The 27,379-nt window shown below is 35.1% G+C and overlaps 1 protein-coding gene, 1 long non-coding RNA gene and 1 other non-coding gene across 3 annotated transcripts in view; all 3 read left to right on the top strand.

Moving 5' to 3' along the window:
- Positions 1-25,048, top strand: part of Sema5c (Semaphorin 5c) — a 37,949-nt gene extending 12,901 nt beyond the window's left edge. The window contains exons 3-20 of the mRNA XM_076128308.1: positions 1,669-1,774; positions 9,832-10,039; positions 10,379-10,533; positions 12,382-12,541; positions 14,117-14,316; positions 15,262-15,423; positions 15,730-16,027; positions 16,378-16,588; positions 16,941-17,096; positions 17,536-17,736; positions 18,055-18,306; positions 18,546-18,622; positions 18,862-19,081; positions 19,364-19,531; positions 19,898-20,047; positions 20,437-20,559; positions 21,180-21,325; positions 22,417-25,048. Coding sequence (XP_075984423.1) covers positions 1,669-1,774; positions 9,832-10,039; positions 10,379-10,533; positions 12,382-12,541; positions 14,117-14,316; positions 15,262-15,423; positions 15,730-16,027; positions 16,378-16,588; positions 16,941-17,096; positions 17,536-17,736; positions 18,055-18,306; positions 18,546-18,622; positions 18,862-19,081; positions 19,364-19,531; positions 19,898-20,047; positions 20,437-20,559; positions 21,180-21,325; positions 22,417-22,653 — 3,230 coding nt within the window. The 3' untranslated portion in view covers positions 22,654-25,048. The remainder of the gene's footprint in view (positions 1-1,668; positions 1,775-9,831; positions 10,040-10,378; positions 10,534-12,381; positions 12,542-14,116; positions 14,317-15,261; positions 15,424-15,729; positions 16,028-16,377; positions 16,589-16,940; positions 17,097-17,535; positions 17,737-18,054; positions 18,307-18,545; positions 18,623-18,861; positions 19,082-19,363; positions 19,532-19,897; positions 20,048-20,436; positions 20,560-21,179; positions 21,326-22,416) is intronic.
- LOC142982038 (uncharacterized) overlaps positions 1-27,159 on the top strand; it is a 51,362-nt gene extending 24,203 nt beyond the window's left edge. The window contains exon 2 of the long non-coding RNA XR_012959959.1: positions 25,461-27,159. This is a non-coding gene — a long non-coding RNA (uncharacterized LOC142982038). The remainder of the gene's footprint in view (positions 1-25,460) is intronic.
- LOC142982450 (U6atac minor spliceosomal RNA) lies at positions 20,844-20,932 on the top strand. Its single transcript, XR_012960002.1, has one exon. It is a non-coding gene; the product is annotated as a U6atac minor spliceosomal RNA (small nuclear RNA).
- Positions 27,160-27,379: the final 220 nt, after the last annotated feature.

Below are 27,379 nucleotides of genomic sequence, written 5' to 3'. Positions count from 1 at the left end.
AGTGAACTTTGTGATAGGCGTTAACTTCTGAGTATGGTAATAGTATGAATATGGAAGAGCAAGAAAATCACGCCACGTGGGGTTTTTACAGTCTTTGTCATCCCATAGACACTATGTAATGAGCTTAATAGAAGACATAATTTTGCCACTATGCCTTATAGTTCTAAATTCTTTCTCTCACAGAGAGTGATAATAACATACTTACTACCTAGGTCAAGATTCCTATCCAATTAAAAAAAAACTACATCACGTTTAATAATTTAGAATGCCACTTCGTGATAGATATGTTAAGTGTGATCGGGATGAAATGCTAAGTAAACCTCTTTCCCAAACTTAACATATGCAAAGCATAAATGCACTGTCAATATTGAGCAAACAATTATGCAGATACGTCTTTAATCGCATCTAACAAAGGGACAAAAGGCAAGTTGTAACACAGTATTACAAGTATACTCCACCTATATGCAGTTGTTACATGTACCGTGGTTTGTATACAATGTTCTTGCATACATAATAAGATTTACAAGTCAAACAGCCCGAGACTGTAGTCGAAAGCTAATTACATGGTCCCTTAACTGTAAGTTAGTGTAACGCAAATGTATGGATACCCATTTGGAATTACATTAGCCGAGCACTCAAGTAATTGTCCGCTTAGTCTAGTGGTTTAAACTTAGATAATGTTTTGTTTTAGAACGATAGCATGGGTAAAGTGAGATGTTTTGAAATGGAAGGTTGATATGACTAAAGGGTCCTATTTTAGTGTGGATATGGTGAAGTTTTATAGTACTACTGTAATATTAAAAAGTAATATTATAACCTTTTCAAAATATATTCGGCCACTGATAAGACGTAGACGTATTTCAAGATGTTGCTACAAAAGATTGCTGAAGATTTTATGATATGCAAATGCAATAGTATCTTTATTATCAAAATCTGATAGTTTATCGTGTAAAGCTTTCCGAAAGACAGGAAATTAGTTGCTTAACACAGATGTTGTTCAAATGTGTTAAGCCTACACTAATCTCTAATAGTGGCATTTAAAAACATTAATGAATGAAGAGGAGTATAGTATCTTTATCATCGCCCACGAGCGACATTGTGCCTCTTAGAAATGTGTGTGGGTAGTCCTTACATAATTCTGGCATTATAATCAGTATGATTTGCAATTTAAAATCGCTTCAATCAATCAGTATCGGCTCGTTATGAGAAGGAACTGGCTACTGGAGTTATCTAGACATTCCTACAGTTTATCTTTCTAATTTATTCTAGTTCTGATCTGTAGATTATGCTGTCGGATGTTCAGCTTTCTTTTTATGATCAGGTTTTTATGCACATTTTTCGCTTTAAGTTTTTTCTATGTCTGTAATTTTAAATTCTAATATATTCTTAACATGACTAGTTTTTTGGTTTACATCAGTAATTAAGTTCTTATCGAGTCTGAAATCGCGTGGCGCCTATTATTTGGGAATTACGTTTGATAACTTATGATGTTATCAGTCTCAATAAATGATTCACGGATTGTTTTTTTTTATTCAGAATTATGGCAATAGCGTTCACGAGGATCATTGTTAACATTTTCTGCTTTTACGACCTAACATGACGTGTTTAGATAAAAATAGGGTTTAATGCAATTTGTTTCAGGCTAATTCGTTTTTTCTTTCTTTCCAGATCTACTTACTTCGGAGCACAGCGACATATTTGAGGACAACGGCACCAAATCATTTTCGCAACTGGTATTCGATGTAGCAAGGGACCAACTGATCGTGGGCGCAAGGTGACTGCCTAAATCTATTTATGTCCTAGACTAGAACCACTTCGAATAATTCAACCTGTTGCCAACATACTTGATTTATCTGTTGAGCAATTTGTTAAGAAAATATAGAAATTGCTATGGTATTTGATTTAAGGGATGAAGATAGCTAATAGAATTGATATGGCATGTCAGTTAATCTAAGGCTTTCGTACCAGAAAATAAGCGTTTGAATTTTATATGTTAAAAAAGTTCCATCGAGATTTCGTTATAACTATAACGTGTAAATATGATAATATTTCTATAATTCCATTTATGAAACGAATTATAATTTATGACAAATGTCGGAAACAAAAAGTTAAAGTACAATTTCAACCAAACTTCAAATAAGCCTATTATTTTTTTTCTATGCTAACTATTTTCTTTATTTGTGTGTTAGTAAAAAAAGCCAAGAAATGATGTAGCACTTATGAATTACATGCTAAATCTATGGAAAGAATAATAGTATAGCAAAATCGTATCGGAATAGGAGCCATAAATTTATAATCGCATGTAGGTACTAATGCTTCCAAACGCATATTACTAAATAGTTCATGCGTATAATACACCCATTAGTTATGTGTGCAAAGAATGTGTTACAATTGTAATTAATGCATTCATTTGTAACACAGTGTTATGGCTAGTTAGCTAGTAAACGGTTCGAGATATTTTTTCATATTATCTAAGATTGATGAATCATACTTCTAAACGTTTAAAAAAACGTACCTATTATGTGCGTGACGAATCTTTCCTAAGAATTAATTTGATCAAAATATGTTATCATTTAAATAAAAATTGATTATAAATACAATAACATTAATAAGGTACTATTATTTCCAGTTTCTTACTTAATAACTGGCCTGATATAATTATAATATCGGCAAAAGAATTCGGAAAAACCAAACTTTATAAAAAATACTTATGTTGTGATAAAGATTCATGTTATTATAATTATGAGTGGTTATTCAAAGCGTGGTTTAAAAATAGACCAACTAAAACACAAACAAACAAGCGGATATAAATTAAAGCAACATAAATCATAAAAAAATGTTCTGTTATCGTAACAGCATTTTAATGCGATAGCAGTGTGTACCGGTCCTAACAACTTGTTCAAACAACTCGAGCGTTCACCTGTTCAACTTATGATACGAGATAGTGTTATCAACGACAGGTTGAGACGACATGCAGTGTGTACTCGCCTTTAATTGACAATTACTGTTTATTTTAATAAGGGTTTTTGAGGTGTTTCACCTCAGACGTGTCTCCGATGCGATCAATTTGAAAGTTTTGACTCATATTCGTGTATAACTTTTTGTTTTATTAAAAAGATGATGCTTGTCCTCACACAGGCCTGTCGAGTACCCACTTAACTTTTTTTTTCAAGATGTTTAATACCAGTTGCCAGTTGCAGTTTTCTTAATTGATATTAAACTTTAATTATTCCGGCAGTTTATAGCCTAGTACGACATTAGCATAATAAATGAACATACAAAGTAAACAGAACGAAAATAAAACTCACTTTTTATTTTAACTAAGTGTAAAAGTGAATACTTAAATTTTTATTACATAAAAGTATATTTAGAAAGTGTAAGTTATCTTAAAATACGGACTAATATAATTCAAATGACTATGAAATTGAAATTACTAATTAAACTCGACTACGTATTTGTATCTCGATCGTAAAGAGCCGTGCTATACGACTACATTCGAGTTTTAGGTCAGTAGGTGTCAAAGATATGTAATGAAATGTAAACTAATTAAAACTGATGATGTTGGCTTACCCACCAATAAACTAGCGATTCTACGTATTAAGTTGGGTCCAGACGAGTGTAATGTAATCCACAATGTAATTAATATGAGGTGAATCCTACGTGTGGACGGCACTGCAAACGTTTCACGTAACGCATGGTAACGTTAGCAGTAGCGCGATACTCTACAATCGGAACCATAGAGTATCGAGAGTTTGACATTTAAAATGTACTGCCAAAATAGTTTCTTCAACACCCGTTAGAGGCGCTGATCAGATTTTCATACAAAATTTCTCTACAGCTAGCCGGTTGCCGGTAGTCGATAGTAGTAGATAATCGAGCTACTAGTCAAGTACCCAATTCACGTTACATTATACGGTGGATTAAATTACACGTAACACTCGTCTGGGCCCGGCTTTATACGAACTACGCACTAATTAGAGAAATCAACATTACTTCTCCCAATTTATAGTCGGTGTATAAAATCATTTAGATGTGAATCTTCGACATGATTTCACGTTAATCGATTGTTTTACTTGGCATTGGCTTTGGGAAAGTTTATTTGTTAATTAAATTTATTATTGGTTCTTACGATACCATGTTTGAAGTTCACAATATGTCGTTTTAAAGCTAGCTATTCGAATTTATTACATTTATGTGGAAAATCTTTAAAAGGTAGACTTGTTTAGAATGCCTTAAGGCGTTCGGAATTATGTTTGTCTTAAGTCTTTAAAGACTCGATTACATAGTTTAATAGAGAAACATAATAAGTAAGTATAATATATTATCAAAGCAACACTGTCCTTTAATTCTACACATTCATTTGACAAAGTGTATGGATGTGAATGAGGCAAGGGAAAACGCCACTTGGTACGATCCTTACGCTTGTAAGGATCGTACCAAGTGGCGTTTTTTGGTCTTAGTCTACCCCTTTGGGAAAAAGGCGTGATTTTATGTATATATGAGTCCATTTATTTCTTTTTAATTGATTAGTAGTCGTGAATCCTGTCCATTCAAACTATCTATGTAATTTAGAGACAGATATTTCTGTAACATTACACTATTAAGACATTTGATATTCGTGTATCTTCTAATTAACCCACTTAAGAATCCTCTAAACTACAGAATCAAGTCCTCATTACTTTCCAACCGATATAACAAACATTAATTTAAATTGTTTTCGTTAATCGAATCTCATTCATCCTTTTCACTTGTACGTATCAGTAACAAATGTTATTATCTCACCGTATTATTTGCAAATGGAAACGATCTTACTTTTGAAAGTTGAAATCAATACCGGTACTTGAATATAGCGTTTGCACGGAAGGTCTCTTAATACTTAATTCGGTTATAAATGATGGTCGAAAATGATATGAGAATATATATTGTACTATAGTTGGGCCATTTTAAACGTACGAACTATGAGATAAATAAAAGAATAACAGGAATAGGACCATGTGTAAGTGCGAGCGAGAGACTCTGATAAAATTACATGACTTGGTTCGCACGTTTGAAATGGCCCAACTATAGTAAGAAAATTTATTGTACTAGTAGCTGAATGCATTTTATAGACATTGATTACATCGAGGCTCCTGTTTCTAATTGCGACTTTCTCATAATTGATCATAAAACTAACAATATATTATCACTATATTCTTTAGTTTCTGTCTATCTTTGTCCATCTTTCGTACTTTATTCATGACAAATGTACAGATTTGGTTTTGAAAAGCCCGTTTTATGGTCTGTTAAGTGCCATAGGTACAGTAAGCTCCAAAAGTAGCTGATCATACTCAATCTTTTGAAACCCTATATACTGAAGTGTGCACATTATTCCACAGAAAAAACTTTAGCCATTGATCGAAATGTTTAATTTTATTCTGACTCATTCTACCTGGTTTTAATTAGTTATTTATTAAAGTTACGTAACACAGAGGTCTTGAAAATATGAAGTTGTTCAGCTACTTTTGGAGCTGACTGTACTATGCAAAAGATCCTAATCAACGTGATCGTCGTACTGTGATCTAAATACATTGATAAAGGCAGACACGACCAGAGATTCACGAGATACAAGGGGCATAATCTGTATCATATCCGTCTTATCCAACGTAAATAGTTAGCATTTAATTGCATACCGGTGCACTTATTTTACATACACTAAAAGGGAAAATTACTAAACCCGTTCGGCTTTCGAATCCCGCGTTTCTTTCGATTAGGAATCAAGCGATTCGTTCCGACTATTATTATGAGGGAATTTAGCAAAACTACTGACCCCGAATCCTTGATTACTGCACGTGCGAAGCGAAAGTTTTCTCGAATATTCGGTGATATGTAGATGAACATTAAGCGTTATTACAGTTCTCTATTAACAGAGATTTACAATATACCTTTTAAGGCGCCCATAGCCAGTTGCGCTCACCGGTCAGTTAATGATCTGTAGAAAAAGCAAACCTTGGCAAGGTCATTCCATAGACGAGTGATATCATAGTGGCATTTGAACTGAGCATCTCCGTGCTTCGGAGGGCACGTAAAAAGTCTGTCCCGGTTGTTATCAATTAAGATAACAGTCGTTAAGCCACGTCAAAAGCCTTGACACTAGGTTGACCATTAACCATAAGATAAAGGCCGGTTGTATACATCGGAGCCTATTTAAAAATCGCATTAATATCTAAGTTTTCCTCTATTTACTGTATATAATAAACCTGTTGTACAATCGTAAAGGTTTGTGTTACTTATAATATAGACGCGTATTGATTTCTGATTAAGAGACTTCATTATGATTACAAATTTAATATGTGTGTACTTGCATATGGGTCTAGTTCACTTGATACGTGGTATTTGGTTTTTATGCAGTAGGAAATGTATGTAATCTTAATGCATTTTTGATACACATTGAAAGTTACAATTCGGGCTGTACAAGGCGTAAAAAAACCATTCTAAATCCTTCTCGTGATATTACGATTGCCGTTAATGGATCACTGACCCCCGGTTTCTGAGTACATTTGGCGGTAGTTTATCTTTTAAATAGCGTTTTTTTTATATGAGTTTAAACGCTATTGAATTGTTAAACTAACCGAAACCAGGCATGAGTGAGTTACCTATCTTCCTTCAGTTCAACGAAAGTTCAATACAATTCAAACTTTACAAGCCGTTGTAAAGCGGCGTGTATCAAACGGCAGGAAGTGTGAGTATTTGCCACATAACGTACATATACCACGTACACTACATACATGTGTCTGAACATTTGGCTAAGTCATTAACCGTTTGTTTGCTCATGTGCTTTTCTACTTCACTCGCAGGCACGCGTTTATTACGTTTTATCTTATAAACATTACTTTTCTGTTTACTATGGATACGGAATTTAGCGTGTACGTCTTATTTTGGTGGTAGACATATTTTTGTAGAGTAAGCGGCTTTACGAACACGGCAGACTAGCTGATTTTAGTACCGACGAACTTTAGTTTGTTAAAAGTACTAATTTTATCACCACATAGTGATTCAATTTATTTATTGTTTGTTGTTGGTTTTCTGTAACGATGATCTTCTACCAGTATATCAATCTGCTATTTTTCTTAAGTACAGCAAATTGTACAAGTGTTAAACTCGTTGTTCGTATTTCTCTAAACCAGTGATGGAGCTGAGAACTTACTAGCTCTTTTTTGTCCATTCTTGGATAGGTTTCTTTGGGTACTAAGGGTCAAGCATTTTTTAATAATTTCGGTTTTCTCCTAATTGCTTTTAAGCTAGTTTCTAACCCACAAGTCGTTAATAGATTTTCTAATTTCCATACCGACTTGTCACATATTGCATACTAAGTCGACTTTCCATGTATTAATAATACCTATTAATGTTAAAACCACAAGCATTTCCTTCTCAAGCTTCCCATGTATTCATACATCGATAAGTAATTTCGATACCGTTTCTATTGGCGTATCGATTGCGACGGCTATTGCATTGATATTTGATCTCCGGCCACTACTGTGGGTGGTGTACGATTACTAAGCGTACTACGTATTATTACATGAGGAGGTATTAAGACTCATTTACAATACGTAAGCGGGATTTCTGGTCTTACAGAGGTGATTATTGCTAATATTGATATTGCATAAAGCGTAGGTCCGTAGAATACTAATTTGTTATGTAAGCAAGTAGGTATTTAATATTAACTTAACTATGTATTATTATGTCTTGTTATTGTGTACCCTAGCCACTTAGGTGCGTAAAAATATTCAGACATGGGTCGAAGGATCAGTCTAATAATCATAGATCGCGTATTTGTGTGAAAATTGGTATAAAGCATATCAGTTTACAATGATTTCATAAGGTTACAAGGTAAACGAAATTTGATCAGCGCTTCCAGTGGATGAAATGTGAATTATTTTTGTAGAACATTTCAAATGTCAAGCTCTCGATAGTACCGACTATGTAGAGAATCGCGCATCTCACAAGTTATTTGTTAGTGATTGATTGCGTTTGTTCTTCATGTCTAAATACGCCTTTACAAGTATCGTTTTGTACAATTCTCAGATGTTTAGAATGCAATCTATGTGATTATGTTTCGAGGTCGCATCTGGTGACAAATTGTGGATAATGTTACTGAAACGTGTAAACTATTATGTATGACTATTTTGTTTTTATACAAATAGTTTTAAACGGCATGAGACTGAAGAATAGCTCAAAATTGTTCCAAGAAACGATCCTACACGTACATTGATACTAACATGACAGGATTACATGAAAAACTGCGGCCGTTTTCAGTAACCTAACTATGGTAGCAGCCTCCTACTCGTAAAGGTTAGCTATCGGGTGGTAATAGATAGGATAATTAACAAAATTTCAGAAGGATTTTGGGTATGCTCTATGAACGGCATATAGCGCGTATCAAGCGCAATTGGCATATCGATTTAAGATGATACACTACATACTGAAAATGGCAAGGTAATTTACTTAAGCCACCGTTACGATACCCTCTTCTATTCCAACAATATACATAAGTTAATACACATCTACATAATATTAAAATAAGTTAACAATGTAATATAAGTACATCATTGTCCTTATTGTTCATAAACCGTCGCCGAGCCGTCTACGCTAGATAATTCTTTCAATGACGTTATTCTTATCTGTGGCTTTAAAACAATTTGTAGGATTATCTGTAACGTATTATCGCCCATTAATTCATGGACGTAATGGACGTAGATTTGTATCAGGATGTAGTTATCAGATAACGATAACGATTGATAAGTATGCGTTAATGCATTCTTTTAGTATTGAAGTAGTTACTAAGAAGCATTTATGTAATTTACTACATAATATAATCACGGAAGGAATTTTGTAATTTCCTTATGCTGGAGTAATCTCCAAAAGTACTGCACGGGTCATTTGTTTATTTTATTTTTTATTAGAGCAGATGGACATAGCATAGATACTGTAGTCCAACAATTTAGTAGAAAGTTTTCGATGCAATGTTTACAGCTGGCAGAGGCATAAAAATATCGAAATTTAGAACTTGTGAATTATTCTTTATGATCTAGATAAACCGTGCATGCCAAGGTAGACTAACTCCCGGTTTTTGGGAAATTTTTGCGGTAGTTTATCTATTCAATAGCGTTTTTTTTGTATGAGTTTTACCGCTATTGAATAGATAAACTGCCACTAAATGTACCTCAGAAACCGGGGGTAAGTAATTGGAATCTATTCCGAGCAAAGCCGGGGCGACTGCCTATATCACAATATTTATTTATTTAATAAGTTGAAGGTTGATATCAACACGGGAATGGAATGAAACCAAATATCTATCGGAGTCTACTGTTACAAGTACTTATATGTATATAATGTCACCTTGGACTATTTAAAATAATAATACAGTCCATTACTGAGATTCATTATGGACGTCTTCATAAAAGGCTGATATGTGCCTATTAAAGAATTTTTAGAGAATATTCAGTCATACTTATGAGTCAGTATATTCTGGAACATACGTTAGCTCTCAAAATAACTAGCAAAGATAGTTGTTGTAGAAACTTCACATAAAATAGGTACTGTTAGCATTTCAATGATCTTAGACATAATGTTTACTCACTAACTATAAAATTATGGCGTTTCATGTCTTCAAGACCCATTTTTCCGTTAACAGACATGTATAATTGAAAAATGCTTTGCATACTTACTTCCTAAATCTGGTTAAAGAAAGCATTTTCACGAAGCTGAGAATCAGTCTATCAAGATTAATAGTTTTTAACAATCAACACTATATATATTTTTTATAGTCTTCTTTATATAAACCTTTGTTTCTAGGGATGCGTTATTCCGTCTCTCACTCCGTGGTCTCGGCGTGCTCGAGCGCGCAGACTGGCAAGCATCCCAGGCACAGAACGAAACATGTCACATGAAAGGCCAGACTGAAGAAGACTGTCACAACTACATCAAAGTACTTCTGGCACATGAGCACAAGTTGTTCGCTTGTGGCACTTACGCCTTTAGTCCTATGTGCAGTTGGAGAGAGGTGAGTGATTTACCACATTTCTTATGATCAAGATGTAAAAATATGAGCATGCATGCGCAAGAAAAAACTGAAAAAGAAAGAGAAGCAAATACGTACGAGTTTAAGTTCATGTTATATTGATAAGGGATGATAGTACCTAGTAGTGATATGACATGGGATTTATAATTAACAAGACAATTTTAAAGGGTCACTCTTTATCTGAAGAAGTATTAATATTGTTTAACTCAGTGATATCCAAGTTCTACGAGATTAATTTGTCGAAACATGACAACCAAAGTTAGTAGTAGTTAGTAGTAGTTGTATAGGATATAGCCTTTAAAACCTCTTTTTGTCCAACAGATCGAGTCAATAAACACAGTAACGGACTGGGTGACGGGCGTGGCGAACTGTCCTTACAACCCTCACTCCAACGTCACCGCCATCTTGGCCACCAATGGCGAGTACTACGCCGGAACACCTACTGACTTCACCAGCTCTGATACTGCTATATTCAGGTAAATAACATGAGGAATTTGAATGAATGTGTATTGTAAATAGATTAAGTTTCATTTTCGAAAAAAACTTTTTTTAATAATAAGAATAATTAATTAGTTACGATGTTGTTTCAAATGCCGAAAATGAGGATAGGATGGTCGTTTGAAAACCATTCTCAATACTTAATACTAAATAATAGAATTATGAAAAAAAATAGGTAGGTATAGGGTAAAAAATACAAGGCGTTGCAAAAATTTTTAAATTTTAAGTAATATGTATTAATGAGCGTGAAATCAACCTTCGTAGCAGCTTTAACTTCTCGAAATAGCTAAACTCTTCTGTGTAAAGAACGATATCTGAATCTAAAAACTAGATTTTCCATTTTAAATATCCAACGAGAAGGCGGAAGAAAATGCAAACAAGATTTTCTACCTGTTAAATGCTTGTAGCTAATGACCGTGTGTAGCAACTTAAACGCGTTTATTATGCACTTAACTACTAATTACTCTATTTAGGTAAAACTGGAAACGAATACTGGGTAAATACATTTCTATTAAAAATGTAGGTTCCAACATTTTGCAATGATAAATTCGGTTATAAGTTATTTCATTATATTCTTTGTTTTATTTTTTCAATAATTAGTAATGCATTGAGAATAACTTGAGCAATTTTTTTGATGAACTTTTCTATTACGAACTTTTGATAAACCCTCCTGTTTAGATTCACTCATCTCCGTTAAAAATGTTTTAATTTTTAGTTCGTGCAAGCTGACCGACTTCAAAAAAATAATTCCTTCTAAAAATAACCTTTGTGTCCAAGCCCACAAAGCCTGATTACCTTAGAAGTAATTACTGCTTATTTTAGCGTGTCTGGTGTTTCTACTCGACCCTGTTACCAATCTTGGTTATCGGTTTATAGGTCAATATATTTAAGTGTAATCGTCCTTGCGTATCAGTAGCGTTTGTATAAAATGTCGCAATCTCTGCAATGATAAGATAAAGTTATTTTGATAAGATTTGTACTACAAACTTACCTAATATTTATTTTTTAATCAATGTTTACGTGACGGTATATTGTGAAGTCATGATGTTACTCATAGGTTTGTTGAAGGATTATAACTACTTACCTACTCTGATAATTTAATTTAGTCTTTACCTTTTAGCTCAGGTCTCATAACTATCAAATAAGTACGAGTTTACTTATCAGGCGAATCTTTCAACTGGTGTTATCAATACTGGCCTCTTATTTGTCAGTTAGGTTATCCGTATTTAAAAGTGTTAAATGCAATCCTTTGCTAGGGTTGGTTTTGCTATTGTGTAAGCACATTATACATGCACTAGGTAATATAAATTCCTATGAATTTTTGCCTTAGGCAGTCCATTCTTGCATACTTGCGCTGGTAGTTTAAATAACTTAACACGTTTGTGCAAGCCATTGTTGGCCGTTGCCGTTTGTCCATGAATTAAGATTTTCGTACTTAGTCAGGCTAGAATTAAGTCAAACTTGTGCTTATCGTTTGGTCTATAATAGAAATATACCAACAGTCGTCTCCTCCTCAGTTCAAAAACTAACAGCCTGAAACTTTGCATCCAAACCGTCAGTACTGTATGCACTCTGTGTATCTCAATTGTACGTCTATTTTAAATCAACTGTGCAATACATTGCGGCTTTAAAATAACATATTCTTTACCATCATTTTAAAACATCAGCAATGAACAGAATACATACATACAGAACATCTCGCACAGTCAGACAGAAAATCATCACAATCACAATGAATATTATAGTGTCTATCAAACTGTTTTCAACTGACATATACAATAGCCCCAGGATTATAATGGATTATAAAACATTGTTATAACGCATAGGAGCCAAGGTGCGGCGCTCCGTGATGCAGGCACTCTTCGCACCACGCAGTACGACCTGAACTGGCTGAACGAACCCCAGTTCGTGGGCAGCTTCGAAGATGATCACTTTGTCTACTTTGTGTTCAGAGAGGTGGCTGTTGAGTTCATGAATTGTGGGAAGGTAAGTTTTATTTTAATTTTATTTACCTACAATTTCAATGGGTGGGCCTTAGTATCTAAGAAAGGGGAGTTTAGTGATATCTGCAATGATGGTGGACCTACATCACACTTTCTATTTTGTGGTATAATCATTCAAAATTATCATACTTATAATCATAAGTTAACTTTTTAACTAACTTCCTTTCTACTTCTTTTCGATTAGCGTGAATGTACCTCAGTGTACCTTTAATATGATACTGACATATATGGGCACGCAATCAATTATTCATTTACACAATTGAAATAAAAAAATCCTTCTCAAAACTATTATACGTGTATATACCGCAAAGCAATAGAAAAAACGCGCCTCTAATTTTCACTATAAAAAAGGTAAAGAGCATCATACTATCTGTAAATGACTGTACCATTCGTTATCAGGGAGAGTACGTGACAGTCCACTGTCCAACGCGTTAACAAATTAACGCTTACGAGATAACATCTTATCAGCTGCCATTACTCTCTGATAACAATATCCTACGTAATTGGATAAAACGCCTAAAAAGATGATGGGTTTTTTGAACGTGTACGAACATTTTAGTGAATTCTTATAAATAAAAAGAGTTACTTATGCATCTTTTATATTGACACTTTAGTTACGTTTCATGTTTAACTATACACAATATACACATAATATATATTATTACAAAAGTTTTTTAGTTCGGATGGATATTTGTTATCCCATCACGCCAAAACTATGGACCGAATTTTGTACAGATTTTTAACCTAATTTACATGTAGTCACGGGAAAAGCTAGCTTATTTAAAATAAAAAAGTGCTCTCAAGGCGATAAAATATTAATCTAAAATAATGCCCCTATAAATTGGCTATGCCAATTCTTGCTCAACTTTGATAACGGCAAGTACATCGTTACTAGGTTATTCCGATACTATTTTCGTCACCCTCTATGGTTAACAAGAAAATTGTTATCCCATCAAATTATGTTAATGTATGTCAACGGAAAGATTTCCACAGCGCGTTGATTGCATGATGTATTGGCCAGGCACCCTTCCTTACAAGATGATTCTATTAACACTTAGAACGTGATTGTCTTGGACAAAGTATTGCGACATAATCCTGTGAAACTTTGATGCTAATAAATAAGTAGTACGATAGTTAAGGTGGCCACCACGCCCTCGAATGAAACCACTTGAAAATCCATAATACTTTTCATGATCGGTTATATATGATGCAAGAGTATTTTCTAATTCATATAACTGATGCTCCACAGTATGAAAATTGAATATCTGGTATTTGTTATTGGGGTGATGTAACTGAAACCACGTAGCTCAAATTCTGACGACTAATAACTGTGCTTAAGTTTTAGCAAAAGAGTTCACAGTTAACTTTTTATCTATGAACTATCGCAATTCGTACCCATGATACTAAAATTGCTAAACGGGTTTGAAACTATTTTAGGTGAGAATTTTATAATTAGTAATTTAGTGCTATAATATGCATAGTGATGTGAAGTATAGTCTATAGTACTTAAACAAAATGCAAGGGAAATCCTAACCACTCGGAATCCTTTCCTTTCTAGATAATCTACTCCCGCATCGCCCGCGTATGCAAGAACGACCCCGGTGGCTACATAATGATGAAGGACAGCTGGAGCACGTTCTTGAAGGCGAGGGTCAAGTGTTCCGTGCCCGGAGACGTGCCCTTCCACTACGATGAGATACAGAGCATGGAGTATTTACCACAGGAGAAGATATTGGTTGCTACGTTTACAACGCCGACGTAAGTATGATGACTTTCAATCTTTCTGTGTAATTTAGCGTCAACCACTTCTGTTTATATTTTTCTGTTAAAAATTATAAAAGTTGAAGACTAGAAAACATTAAAGTTTTAGCATTTGTCTAGAAAACTATTAAAGAAGTAATCATTAATACATATAATTAGTCGTAGGTATACAGGTTTCAGTCATTTTAGAGCAGATTTGTGTAAAAATGTTATCTTAATTTCACGCCAATATGCGTTGCTCGATTATACAGAAAGTAACAAAAAATCCGAAAGTGGAAATCTTAACTTTAGAAAGACTAAGACCAAAGGGGAAATAAAATGCTTAAGAAACTAACACGTCTATCTATTTCAAGCAAAACTGGCTACCAGTTCAAATATTAGCGCCTAATTCGTGTTCCTTTACTTACAACTATAGGAAAGTTTCCACCATATTAGTGGTCAAGCATTTCCGTTCAGAATTATCTCTCACTGTTTGCTTTAATTAAATAAATAGTTTTAGTTTTTACCCGGTAGTAGTGTATAATGACTATACTAAGCGTTTCCGATGTGACTGAAATAAGGACACGGCAAAGCGCTACCGGAGATGTAGAGGCGGATTTTATTTGCATTCTTTGGGAGAGACTACGATTTAGTTAGAATGGACATTATACCATTTCCATTGTGTCCGGGTTTGATTCCCACTTTCCACATAATTGAACGTCTACTATGCATCTTGTTGGGTTGGCGGACCAATATTTATTTTATAAAGCAGAGAAAACACGTCGACTAATTGGATTAGTCACACGAACGGAATATTAGTTCAAAAGTATTCTTTTTTACTCATTATTGTTCTACTGCTGGGAAAGGATCTTTTCCCGGAATGACGAAGAGGAACGGTTAGATGTTAAGTGCGGGCTCGGAGAAAAAAGTTTAGTTCATTAAGTTTTACTTTATTTTTCACAGGAACAGCATAACTGGTAGCGCAGTATGCATCTACAGTATGTCAGATATCAACGCTGCGTTTGAAGGACCCTACAAAGTGCAGGACCGGCCTACTTCAACTTGGGAGCCGCGATCACCTTCCAAACAAGCTAGGGATCATTTCAGATGCATTGCAGATTCAAGGTTAGTACTTAATTATTCTTTTGTATGAACAGAGCAACGGATGAAATAAAGCATTATTTATCTTCTTTCTTGACCAATAACTGTCTTTGACTGGAGTTTTTTTTGTATTGCCCTGTTACTGTCGCTAGTTTACTCTTCATGTCTGGCTGCAACACATACTTAATACGCAAGGTGATCGTTTTAAATTCAATCGTTGCGGGGTATTCAGTACTTTAAAAGATCTGCGGGTGCTGTTTGCATGTGGATTAGATTGGTAAAATCTTCAGGAATAACTATGATATTTCAAAACCTTTGTTTATTTCCCAGGGCTCACGAAGAAATAGAATACCGCCGCTACCACTTAATGTACGAATCAGTACAACCAGTCTCCGGCGAGCCAGTTTACAAGATGACGTCAGAGCGCTTCACACACGTCACTGTTGACGTCACAAGTGCTAAAGGCATTGAGAAACAGCTAGTATTGTACGTAGCGACTCAAGCAGGCAATGTACTGAAGTTAGGAGTCATGCCCAAGTTGGACGGCGCTTGCTTGGTCGAAAAATGGAAGTTGGGCGAAAAGAATAAGCCTTTTGATGTCCTGACCATGCAGTTTGTTAAAGATACGGTAAGTTTCTTGTGAGATAGTAAAGCTTACAATCACATCGTTATCAGAAGAGACTATAAGCGACATGTTTTTTTTTATAATGGCTATTTTATACCTACAATAATATGTTAATCTAGTCGAGTTTGCTGTATACGTGCTAAGCTCAAAATTACCCATTAACCAATTTCAATTTTCTATTGGAAACGTGATACACCTATCCAGAGGAATTCAATTTGATTGGAATGGGCTTAAAAGGGTCGGAATCGTCTTATCCTTTCCAATACTTTTAACTTAAAAACTGCTTTGTGATCATCTTGACCTGGAATAACGTACTATTTGAAGTCAACATAATTATATTTTTCCATTCTCAGATGTCAGTATACATCGGCAGTTCAACAAGTGTAGTGCGTATCGCGGGTGCACGTTGTTCTCGGTACACGAGCCGGTCGGGCTGCGTGTTGGCTACGGACCCTCATTGTGGATGGGATGACGCACGTGAGCGTTGTGTACTTGCTTCTACCAGGCTTGGAGACCCGGCTTTCAAACAGGCTACTCATGCTTGTGTGGCTGTGGATGCACCAGGTAATTATGATTGTTTTATGATGATTAAGCCGTCTTCGTAGAATACTGTTCTTAAATAATCATAGTGTTGTCGTCATATATTGTCAAGGCTGAGGGTAAAAACCTGGAGTTACCGAACATGTCTCCATCTTTGTTTCTATTCATATAGTAAAATACTCGTACTTAACTACTATTTAATTCTTCTCTTTTTTTCTTGCATATGTGCGAGGTCTTCGTATAGTTATTGAAAACTGAAAAGTCTATTAAGCCTTACCCTTCTGTAAAATAGCTATATTCCTACGTGGACATTAGTGGGTTTAATTAAATTGGTTTACATTTAATCTTATGACTAACGTATAATTTTCTTTCCCAGTGGACGGTGGTTGGTCAAGCTGGTCGACATGGGAGCCGTGCATGCAGGACGGTACATCTCAGTCTCTGTACGACGACAACAAGCCCGACATGTGCATGTGTCGGACGCGCCGCTGTGACAACCCAAGACCTGCTTATGGCGGACAAACTTGTGAAGGTGAGTCTTTTAATAAAAACCTCTAATTTTATCTATTAATTAATCACCCTTGAAATAGTTGTAACAGTAGATAATAAAAGAATAGTCGGATTCTGATTAAAAGGAGTATAGTTTTCCGTTGCGTCTAAAGTATTTACGTTTGGTGTTGATGATTTATTTCTACACTAATTGTCAGTTTCGTTGCTTTGAAAGCCATTTTTTAATTTATATAATTTCTTGCGACTGCTTTAGTAGTTACTCTGTAGTATTCAAACATATACGTACACCTATACGAACAGTATAACCTAAAATATACATAGCATTCATAAGTTAATCTAATGTATTTCATGGTAATATTTCCACCGAAGATTTTTTCTTCGTCTTCTCATTGCGTAACAATAAGTGTTACTATAGAAGTGAAGCTTATTAAAAATATTCATGTTTATTTTTATTTTCTCAGGCGCCAGTATATCAGTAACGAACTGCACAGTTCACGGCGGCTGGTCGTCATGGTCGGGCTGGTCCAAGTGCTCGGCGTCATGCGGCATCGCCATCAAGTCCCGGCGTCGAACCTGCACCGCGCCGGAGCCTAAGTTCGGCGGCCGAGTCTGTGTGGGACTCGATATTGATGATGTTTATTGTAATTTACCACCTTGTCCTGGTCAGTATAAATATCTTTATTTTAGTACGTACAGTTTTGTAGATGGTTTCTAATATCATTGAATCAATATTTAAAGTAAATAACATTATTTACTTTTTATACTTTATCTTTTCTATAGAAAGATTGTCGTTGATTTTTACTTTAGGCAGTTAGTCAGCGTCTCTAGCGACAGTAAAAGGAATTAGTAAAATTTGGAATGACAGAAGCTAGATTTAAACACAGATGGCGTTAGTCAACTGTCACTAAAATAGCTGATTGTCAAAAAAAAAATCCTTTCCCAAAAAGTATCACCAAAGTTAATTCGTTTGTATTCCACAGATCCAACTCTAGCTGCGATCGACGGTGGCTGGTCAGATTGGGGTCCATGGTCAGCCTGTGCCAGTAACCCTGGCGGTACGGGCTGCGGGCCCTCGGGAGGGATGAAGGAACGCAAGCGAGAGTGCAACAACCCTCCGCCTAAGAACGGAGGCGCCGAGTGTGAGGGACTGAGTGTGGAGAAAGTGCCGTGTGATATGTCGCCCTGTGAGTTGAGGAAGGCCACTGCCTGGACGCCGTGGGTGCAAATACCTGGTTAGTATTTGTAGTATTCAGTTTTACCATATTATTGTTAAATATTATAATTACATACCAATAAGTAATTACGATAGTACAGGATTTCTTGCGTTCTAGAAAAGTTATCATATCTAAAAAGATGCGCGCCAAAACAATGATCTAAGAAGTTTTGAATACCAAACAACTTAGCTTTTTTCTATGAAAAATGTTTATTTGGAACATCGCCAGGTGCTCATATTATTTTTGTTTGTTTGTAGGAAACGATTCTGATGGCAGCTATACGGAAAAACGGTTCAAATTCCAATGCAGAGCACCATCGCCGGAACAATTAAAGGTAAATCTTTAACACACAATATTTTCCAAACATTTGTCAGTTTCATAAACAAGTCACAAGCGCACAGTAAACACCAAAGTATACACTCATATATTTTAGAACTCCTAAACACATATCTGAAATGGTGTTGAACTATACCTTTTAAATACATAAACATCTTAAAAGCATGCGCAATTTTAAGTATTTTTTGTTTTCCCTAAATTAACCTTTATAAATAATACTTATTCTTTTTCTCGTAGTTATCTCTTGTACGAGAAGACGAGCGGTACTGCAACGCTCGCGGGCGTTGTACTACAGAGCGGGTTGAAGACGAGTCGGGCTACGAGGCGTGGGGCGCGTGGCAGCCCTGCTCTGCGCCCTGCGGCGGCGGGCAGCAGAAGCGACGCCGCCGATGTCTGCGACACCCCTGTCATGGACCTAGTGATATGCTGAGAGCTTGTAATACGCATGCTTGTACTGGTAAGTAATCATGTAGTTTGATAGTTTGTACTTTAAATAATTCTAAGAAGTAATTCTAGGAATAAATTGTTCAACCTAGTCGTAGTTTTTAAACCTATCCAAAGCTTCTCCTTCTCCGTAAGAACCATTCTCGTATTTTAAAGAAAATTATTGAAAAAGAATTTGTAAAATCGGTTCAGCCGTTTTTGAGTTAAGCGTTTCATTTTTAAATATAAGATTCCACAAAAATCTTATTCAAATAAAATCACTGTATACTTTACATACGTTTACTTGTTGCACCAGGTGAGTGGTCGTGCTGGAGCGAGTGGAGCACGTGTAGCGGCGAGTGCAGCGCGGGCGTGGCGAGCGCGGCCGGACACCGCACGCGCACGCGCATGTGTGTGTCGCCCGACGGATGTGCTGATGCTGGCGCCGCGCTCGAGCGCAGGGTCTGCGTTAATAACTGTGCTGGTGAGCATACACCTATTATAACTTGTACTACATAGGCATATTTTAGGTTTACTCGCGTGATTCTTCTAGGTTCTGTGACCTAACAAACAATACAAAATTAAACCCCGGCTATAATAATGCCTTCTTTTAGGTAGAGACAAGAAATCCTTTTTAACTTAATCTACATAGATTAAGTACTGATAAATGCAGGCTTAACTTATATAAACCATGTGTGTGTATATTTATAAGTTAAAGGCGAAAAATTGTAAGCAACTGAAAGTACAAATGTTATGTAGCTCAAAAAGGCCAGAAAATTACAAACAAAGCAAAGTTCCATAGGTTACATCAGTCCAAAAAGGCAAAAATTAATTTCGTTATTATTTTTAGACGCAGAAGCCGGTTGGGGTGAGTGGGGTGAATGGGGTGATTGTAACGCGGGTGAGCGAGTACGTCGAAGGTCCTGTCAAGCGGGCGCGTGTCTCGGCGCTCAGCTGCAAGTGGCTAGGTGTGCCGATGGAAATGAAGACCTTGATAATGGTAAGTAATGTTTTATACCTTCAAAATATTTAAATGCATAGTTACATGCCAACGCCACAGTACCTCCGCACCTAAAGCAAGATATGTACTGTTGATATCTCGTTGAAAAAAATCTTTAGCTTTTCAAACTATCGCCTTGTACTCGAATAATTACAGTAGAGTTTCTCTCCTTTGGATGTATTTGCACACCTCTGCTTAAGACATTTCTTGATGAGAAATAACACTACAGTTTTGTAATAAGAAGTTATAGCAGGTGTATTGTATGTAAACAGAAATTACACTATATTTTCTGAGGTATAAAAATACACTTTTCATCTCTCATGTCCAAAAATACAAAGCGACAGTAATTGGAACTCACAGCTTAACTAAAATGTATAATTTTCCAACAGAACTCTACGCGATGCCAGCTTACAGTCAGAACGTAGAGATGGCGTCGTTCGTCACAATGGGCAACAACGAGTCGCTAAGCCTCGGCACTATCATAGGCTGTGTGGTTGCCGCCTTCGTCATGGGTAAGCTTTTTAATTCACTACTTAGTTCGCAGAGTGCGTACTAGATGGCGTTAGGTTGGCAAAACTGGACGGAGATTGTTGTTTTACCTTGATATGTTTGTTTTGATGTGTAGATTTTACAATGCTGTCTTTTAATAGAGTTTTTATTATACAATGCTTTGTATTAAAGACATTTAATAATAACATAGGTTGTTTGTTATGTTGATATTGATAAAAAATCTGAATCGCGCTATCGAAGTTTTTATCAGAATAAGTATATAAGCAATGTGGCGAAATTTCCAGCTGTGTCTATTGAAAGGAGAGACGGTTAGCACTCCCCTTGACAAGGATGGAACACATAAAATGGTTAAGGCACACTTGACCACATTTTTTTAAAGACCTTTTATTCAATTTTCGTTGTGCTTATTGGATATAGACGTAAATAAATACATTTGGCAATTCATTCAAACACGTACGCCTTTTTGATACACGGCCAAATACGTATTGGATTTCTTAATATACAGGTTTAATTACATATTGGATTTTCATATAAAATAACTTTTTTAATTTTTTTTTCGTGTATTTTTCTTATATTTTCCTTCCATATTAGTTTTTCTTAACCTATTTTTATATATTCATAGGTGTCCTAATATGCCTAGCGGGTGTGATATTCTGTCAGCGCCGCGGCACCCGTCTTCCGTGGAACAAACAACACCGGGTGCCGTCCAGTCCTCACTACATCACGGCTAAACAGAACAGCTACGTCACCGTACCTTTGAAAGAAGTTGTAAGTATATCTGCTTTATTGCACTACATTTTAATAATTTAAATGGGTGTAACTAAGTTTATAAAGACTTAAAAAAATATACGGAAGAAGTATATACTCGTACATTTGTATATGTTTTTCTTGCTGCTTTTCTGTAATTATTTTTTGTATGGAAGAGTTATGTTATTAGGTTAGTTTTATTGTATTGATCGTGCTAATCCTTCCTAAACTGACTATTATGAATATGAAGGAGAGAGTGCGTATTTGTGAATGTTTGTGATCCCCGGAACTACAAATAAAAAAAAAAACATTTTTCACCATTTGGAAGATATTTTATCCCAGATGGGCTTAACTACCGTTTCTATTGAGGAGTCTGTACTGTACACGTATGCAAAACTACTCTCTATAAGCACAACCCTTCTTCTTAAAAATCTTTAAAAAGTGACCACAACATACTCCCATCTTTTCTATATTAATAGTTTCCTAAATACTAGCACTGCTAACAATGTAATTCAAACCCATACCTACACTAATAGTCTACCATATTGCGTGAGGTTCATAAGGCCTAGTTGCGTATTTACATAATGAAGTGGTTATGGTAATGTGTGTATCGGCAAGGACGGCCAGCTACAACCCTTGTGTGTGTGGAATGTAGGACAATACACTGAATGTGTAGCGATTGTTCTATGTTTGTAACTTTGTATAATGGGTTTGTGATTTCATTTAGTAGACCTATGTAATAGAACCCATGATTATGCTTATTATAATTTATGCTTATTATGCTATTATATGACAAAAAAATACTTTTTGTAGGTAGCAATTATTTTTGTGTACTCAATGAGTTAAATACAAGTGACAGTTTGAAGACATTATTATAATTATAAGAACGAGAATCGGTTTAGCAGTCTATTATCAGAAGTGTTTGACAATCATTTTTTTACACGACTTCTAGGTTCAAATTTCAATTAACACTACAGTTTGATTGAACACGAAATCTTACACTAGTTTAAACTGGGTCCTAATGTTTGTTTATAAAGTTCTCTACTTATTATGTTTGGACATCAACTCTGCAATGACTTTGATAAAATTTTTTACTTACTTTTTCCCAACAGCCCCGCAAAGCAAAACGCCAGCCATCATTCACGGGCATCGGCAGTTCAAGCGGTATACTGCTATCAAAAGCCAACAACATATCGAACGCGAACAACCACAACACAGCCATGGCGACCCCTAAACTGTACCCTAAGGCAATCGCAAATGAATACGACTCTCTCGGCACGCTACGAAGACATTCCAACCAGCCGAACAACAAGAATAACTTGGACATCGAAGAAGATAAGTTTTATTGAAGATAAAGTGCAATTTTGACGGACTGTGATAGAAAAGAGTGCCTTGTTAGGTGAGTTTAGACGTGCACTTATGTGTTGAAGACTTCTGTCTATAACGTTGTAGAGATATTTTCTTCGTGTTCACTATGACAGAGTTAACGTAAACGTCGACGTTTAAGTTTTGATAAACTTTTGATTTTTATGTTTCCAGATTGCTAATATTGTTTGAAGTATTAAATCTGGCATAAATGTGAAATATAATACGCGAAATGTCTAAAAACTGTTTGTTACGGTAGACTTTTGTGTGTTGATTTTAAACCGATGAAGTGATAACCAAATCTTTTGGTTCATAAAGTAAGTTGAAAGATGCTTTTTATACTCTTAATTTTGAGTGCCTTATGTATACGGTGTATTTATAGTACATTATCGCCTTCCTCTAATTTTAGTTCCTTAAATCCTTAATGGAATCTCCAAGGGAATACTTTTCCAATGAGTGGTTGAAATTCCAGTGTTTTATGAATGAGCCTTGTAAGACGATGTTTGCGGTACTGGGTACCGGTCAATGTAAACGAAATATTTGTGACTATCCGGTATAGTACCAGATTTTGGAAACATTCAATTCCAATAAATATTCTATTCAGCACTTGTTTAAAACAAAGGCTTTTTTAGCAAATTTTTGTACACGAAAGTGCTTAATGAAACTAAGAACCAGTTCATATTTTTATATGCAAATGAAGCTAGAATTTTTATTTTCAATGAATTTTAACATAATTATCTATTTATAATAGTTATTGTACATACAGATATATAAGATATTTTATACTACTTTTATATTGAGACATATAGATTTTCTATAGAAATATTTTTACGAGTGTTCAAGCGTATAATTTGATGTGTCGATGCTAAAATATTGTTCGTTGAAAGTTGTAAAAGTGGTGAAGTAAATTTTATAGCAGATGACACTTAACACGATGTGAGAATGTATTGAATGGGTATTAAATATTTAAAGGCTTTTGTCTATTGCACCGTCTACGGAACGTCAACGAGATGACTGGGCTTAGGTAAAGACACGTAGGTTTACCTTTGATGGACATGACTGAAGACTGAAGATCTAGAAACACGCGCGATTCTGCTTATCTATTGAGTTTTATTCCAAATGAAACGGTTTAGCCGTAAAAGCGTAACAGAAAAACAGACAGAGTTAAGCGTGATAAAAATGTAAGTGTCACCATCAGCCCGTTCTTGTTGATGTCGCTATGACGGCTGCAGTAGACAATCGGTACCTCGATTTTTTACATTCGGTAAAATGGACATCTGGCTATTAAGAAATTTTGTTTAAAATCCTAATCAGCACCTCTAGCAGGTACTGTAGGAACTATTTTTGCAATACATTTCAATTGTCAAACTTTCGATACTCGACAGTACCGATTGTAGAAAATCGCGTGATCGCGTTAAGAACCCCGTATGAAAATTTGGCATTATTGAATAAGCAGCTTGTGACGAAACGCCAGTAGGAATTTAATATAGATATTTTAGTTAGTATTGTGATTAAATTAGGCAGTAGATAACGAATCCAGTGCCATTATAACTAAAATGTGTAAAAATATACCCCAGTGTATTTGTAGAGTTAGTTTTAAAGGAGATACGACAAAGCCAATTACGTGCCATGTAAATAAGTAGAACTTTGTATATAGTAATTTGAATAACTTAGTTTTAAAAATTTTGTATTAAGCAGTACAAATAGTGGTGCCTTCACATACAATAAATATTTTATCATATTAAATGAATTATAACAGAAATATTTACTTATTGAAATAGATGCTTATTTACAATACAAATATATATTTTATGTAGAGATATGAAAGTTAATTTTTGGTTGTGTTGCGAAACTATCAATTGACAAATGTTGATAAGACCGATTGAAGCTCCCTTTCGCGGACACATTGAGCCCTTTTAATAAAATATTGGTAACTTTTACAGTAACTCCCACTTAACGTGAGAGACAGAAAAAAAACAGAGTTAAGTTCATAAGAATTCGTTGGATAAAATGAACAAGTTTTTCATGAGTTCCATAAAACCAGCCATACAGAAAAGTTAAACTATAGGTCTCAATCGACATTGTCAATTGCAATTGATAGTTTCGCGACACTTTTTCGTTGAATGAACTTCGACATATCAAGCGACTCATGTTGAGTCATTTGCGTGGGTTATATTGTACGTGAATTTTGTACTTTTATAATTTAAGATTTAAAATGAGTGACAATAGTATTGCTTCGTGAAGATTTTTGTGAAAGTGTGACTGTTTTTAGATAAAGTGCTTTAGTAGAGATACAAAAGCGATGTTCACTGCTTCCATTATGGGATGAATCCTAAAATAATTGTTTAAATAGAAAAATAAATTCAACTGTTATCTACATTCCTTCTTCTTTAGTTTTAAACCCTTTCATTTGTACTGAACATGAAGCCGAGTTATTAGGAAGTTATTTTTAAGCTTTGCGTGCACGTGCACGGACGTATACGTCCACGCAAAGGTCAGTGCCTCGATTCTCTATTACTATCGACTACCGACAACCGAACTGCCATCGAGAAATTTTGTATGAAAATCTGATCAGCGTCGATAGTCGATAGTGGTAGAGAATCGAGGAACAGTACCTCGATTCTCTACCACTATCGACTACCGACAACCGGCTAGCTATCGAAATTTGACATTTAGAATGTACTGCCAAAATGTTTCCTACGACACCCGTCAGAGGCGCTGATCAGATATTCATACAAAATTTCTCGATGACAGTTCGATTGTCGGTAGTCGATAGTATTAGAGAATCGAGCTACAGACGTACTCGTATACAAGTTTATAGAGTAAATACTACTTGAGTCTGACTTCCAATGTCGACATGAATTTTGTATACTGTTGTGCTATTACGAAATGTTCATATATAGTTTGATTGATGATATAATGAAGGCCAAGAACGACATACAAATATTTTATGACGTTCCAACCAAGGACAAAGCCTTGGCTTATTGTCTTCGCATTGATTATAACTGGCGAACCAGGCTGTTATTGTAGTACCGCAGTAGTGTTAGTTTTGTTTGACTCACTTTTGTCGATTGTTTTACGATATCATTGGCCTGAATACATCTATTGCAGATAATTAAGGTGGCGTCAGGTAGAATTCGTGCGTTACGATAAATTCTTTGTAAATTTTTATCGTTGTCACGAGAGATCTTATTCAAAAAGCTTGTTAGTTTTGGTAGAATTTAGTACGTTTATATTTCGATATGGAATAAGAAAATAGGTAAAATGTAGGTACATTTGTAAATTAGTAACGTCAGTAGGGGGCAATGATTTCGATCTAATTGTTTTTTATTGAGTTTCTTTTTATGAGAATATAATTAAACACAAACATACATTGATGCATAATCAATATTATTAATAACTTTTATACGGCGAACACGTTCCATAAATGTTGATTACCCTATTACAAGTCGTAGTCACGTTTCAAATATTTCACTTACCAATAACAAATATCTATATTATTCAAGTAATTATTTCAACAATTGTGTTTGTATATCTAATTCTCAAAGTGCACTGACACAGTGTATATTTACATCAGAGATTACGCTTAATTGACCCTTCGTGAACTTCATTTGCAAGTTCTGAACTTTGCATTACACTGTAATTAACTAAAATCATTGCCTACACAATTTTATGTTGACTTTTCAATGCTTAATTTAAAGATTAACTTTGCATGTATAAAGTAAGAGCAAATGTTTTTTCAAAACACGAAACAAACCAAATATTTAAAATTATGCAGTGAAACTCGATTTCATGTACAAAATTAAAGATTTTTCTTCCTAAAATTACATGCCGATATATCGGTTCTTGGCCTTGATATTATTAGTTTGAAAGTATTTATAATATTCCAGTGATAAATACAATAAAGTGTGTAACAGTGATAGCGTGAACCATAAGCTGGCTTCATGGTCCGTATAAGCGGATATTATTTAAACCGTTTCCGTCCCTTCGGCTATCGTTATAAGTGGGAACCATTGTAATCCTTTAATTCTTTTTTTCTGGTATCAACTCTAGAAAAAGCGCTGAACTTGATCCTTCCAAAATCTTATTAAAACAATATATTACGATGATGCTTTAATCTATTGTGATTCACATTAATTGCAGTATTAGCCTTGAATACGTACATTAATATTGCAAACTATCCACTTCGTAGAAATAATCAATTCACTATGTTTTAAATTTCCAATAGTTTTAAAACTAATCTAGCGACTTGTTGCCTAATTAGTTTAATTTCAGAGCTTTTTCTATAGTTGTTAAAACTACTGTTATAATAAGAGGCTTTTTATCTCAGCAACTCACCGATACAAAAGTAAGAGATTATTATATTTTCTTGTGATTTGACACCTTAGTTATTTCTATTCCTAAATGTGTTTACGAAATGTTTATATAAGACGCTGTACATTGTTATTATGCTATGAATAAAATAACAATAAAGACTGTCGGATATTGAATGTGTGGTATTATTTTATAAATTCTAAAAAGCAGCTTAAGAATCTATAATTTTCCAATATATGAAAATAATCATTATTAATCCACTGCTGGGCTTAAGTTACCTCCCGATTTTAAAGGGGGTAGAAAATGCCTATTCCGGCTTAGTGCGGGTCAACGACTTTGCTTTCTTCAATTAAGAAAAAACACTTGCAAAAAGTAAAGCCGGAACAAATAAGGCAG

Source organism: Anticarsia gemmatalis, chromosome 21, assembly GCF_050436995.1.
Source record: "Anticarsia gemmatalis isolate Benzon Research Colony breed Stoneville strain chromosome 21, ilAntGemm2 primary, whole genome shotgun sequence".
NCBI lineage: Eukaryota > Metazoa > Arthropoda > Insecta > Lepidoptera > Erebidae > Anticarsia > Anticarsia gemmatalis.
This window is presented reverse-complemented; position numbering and strand designations above follow the sequence as displayed.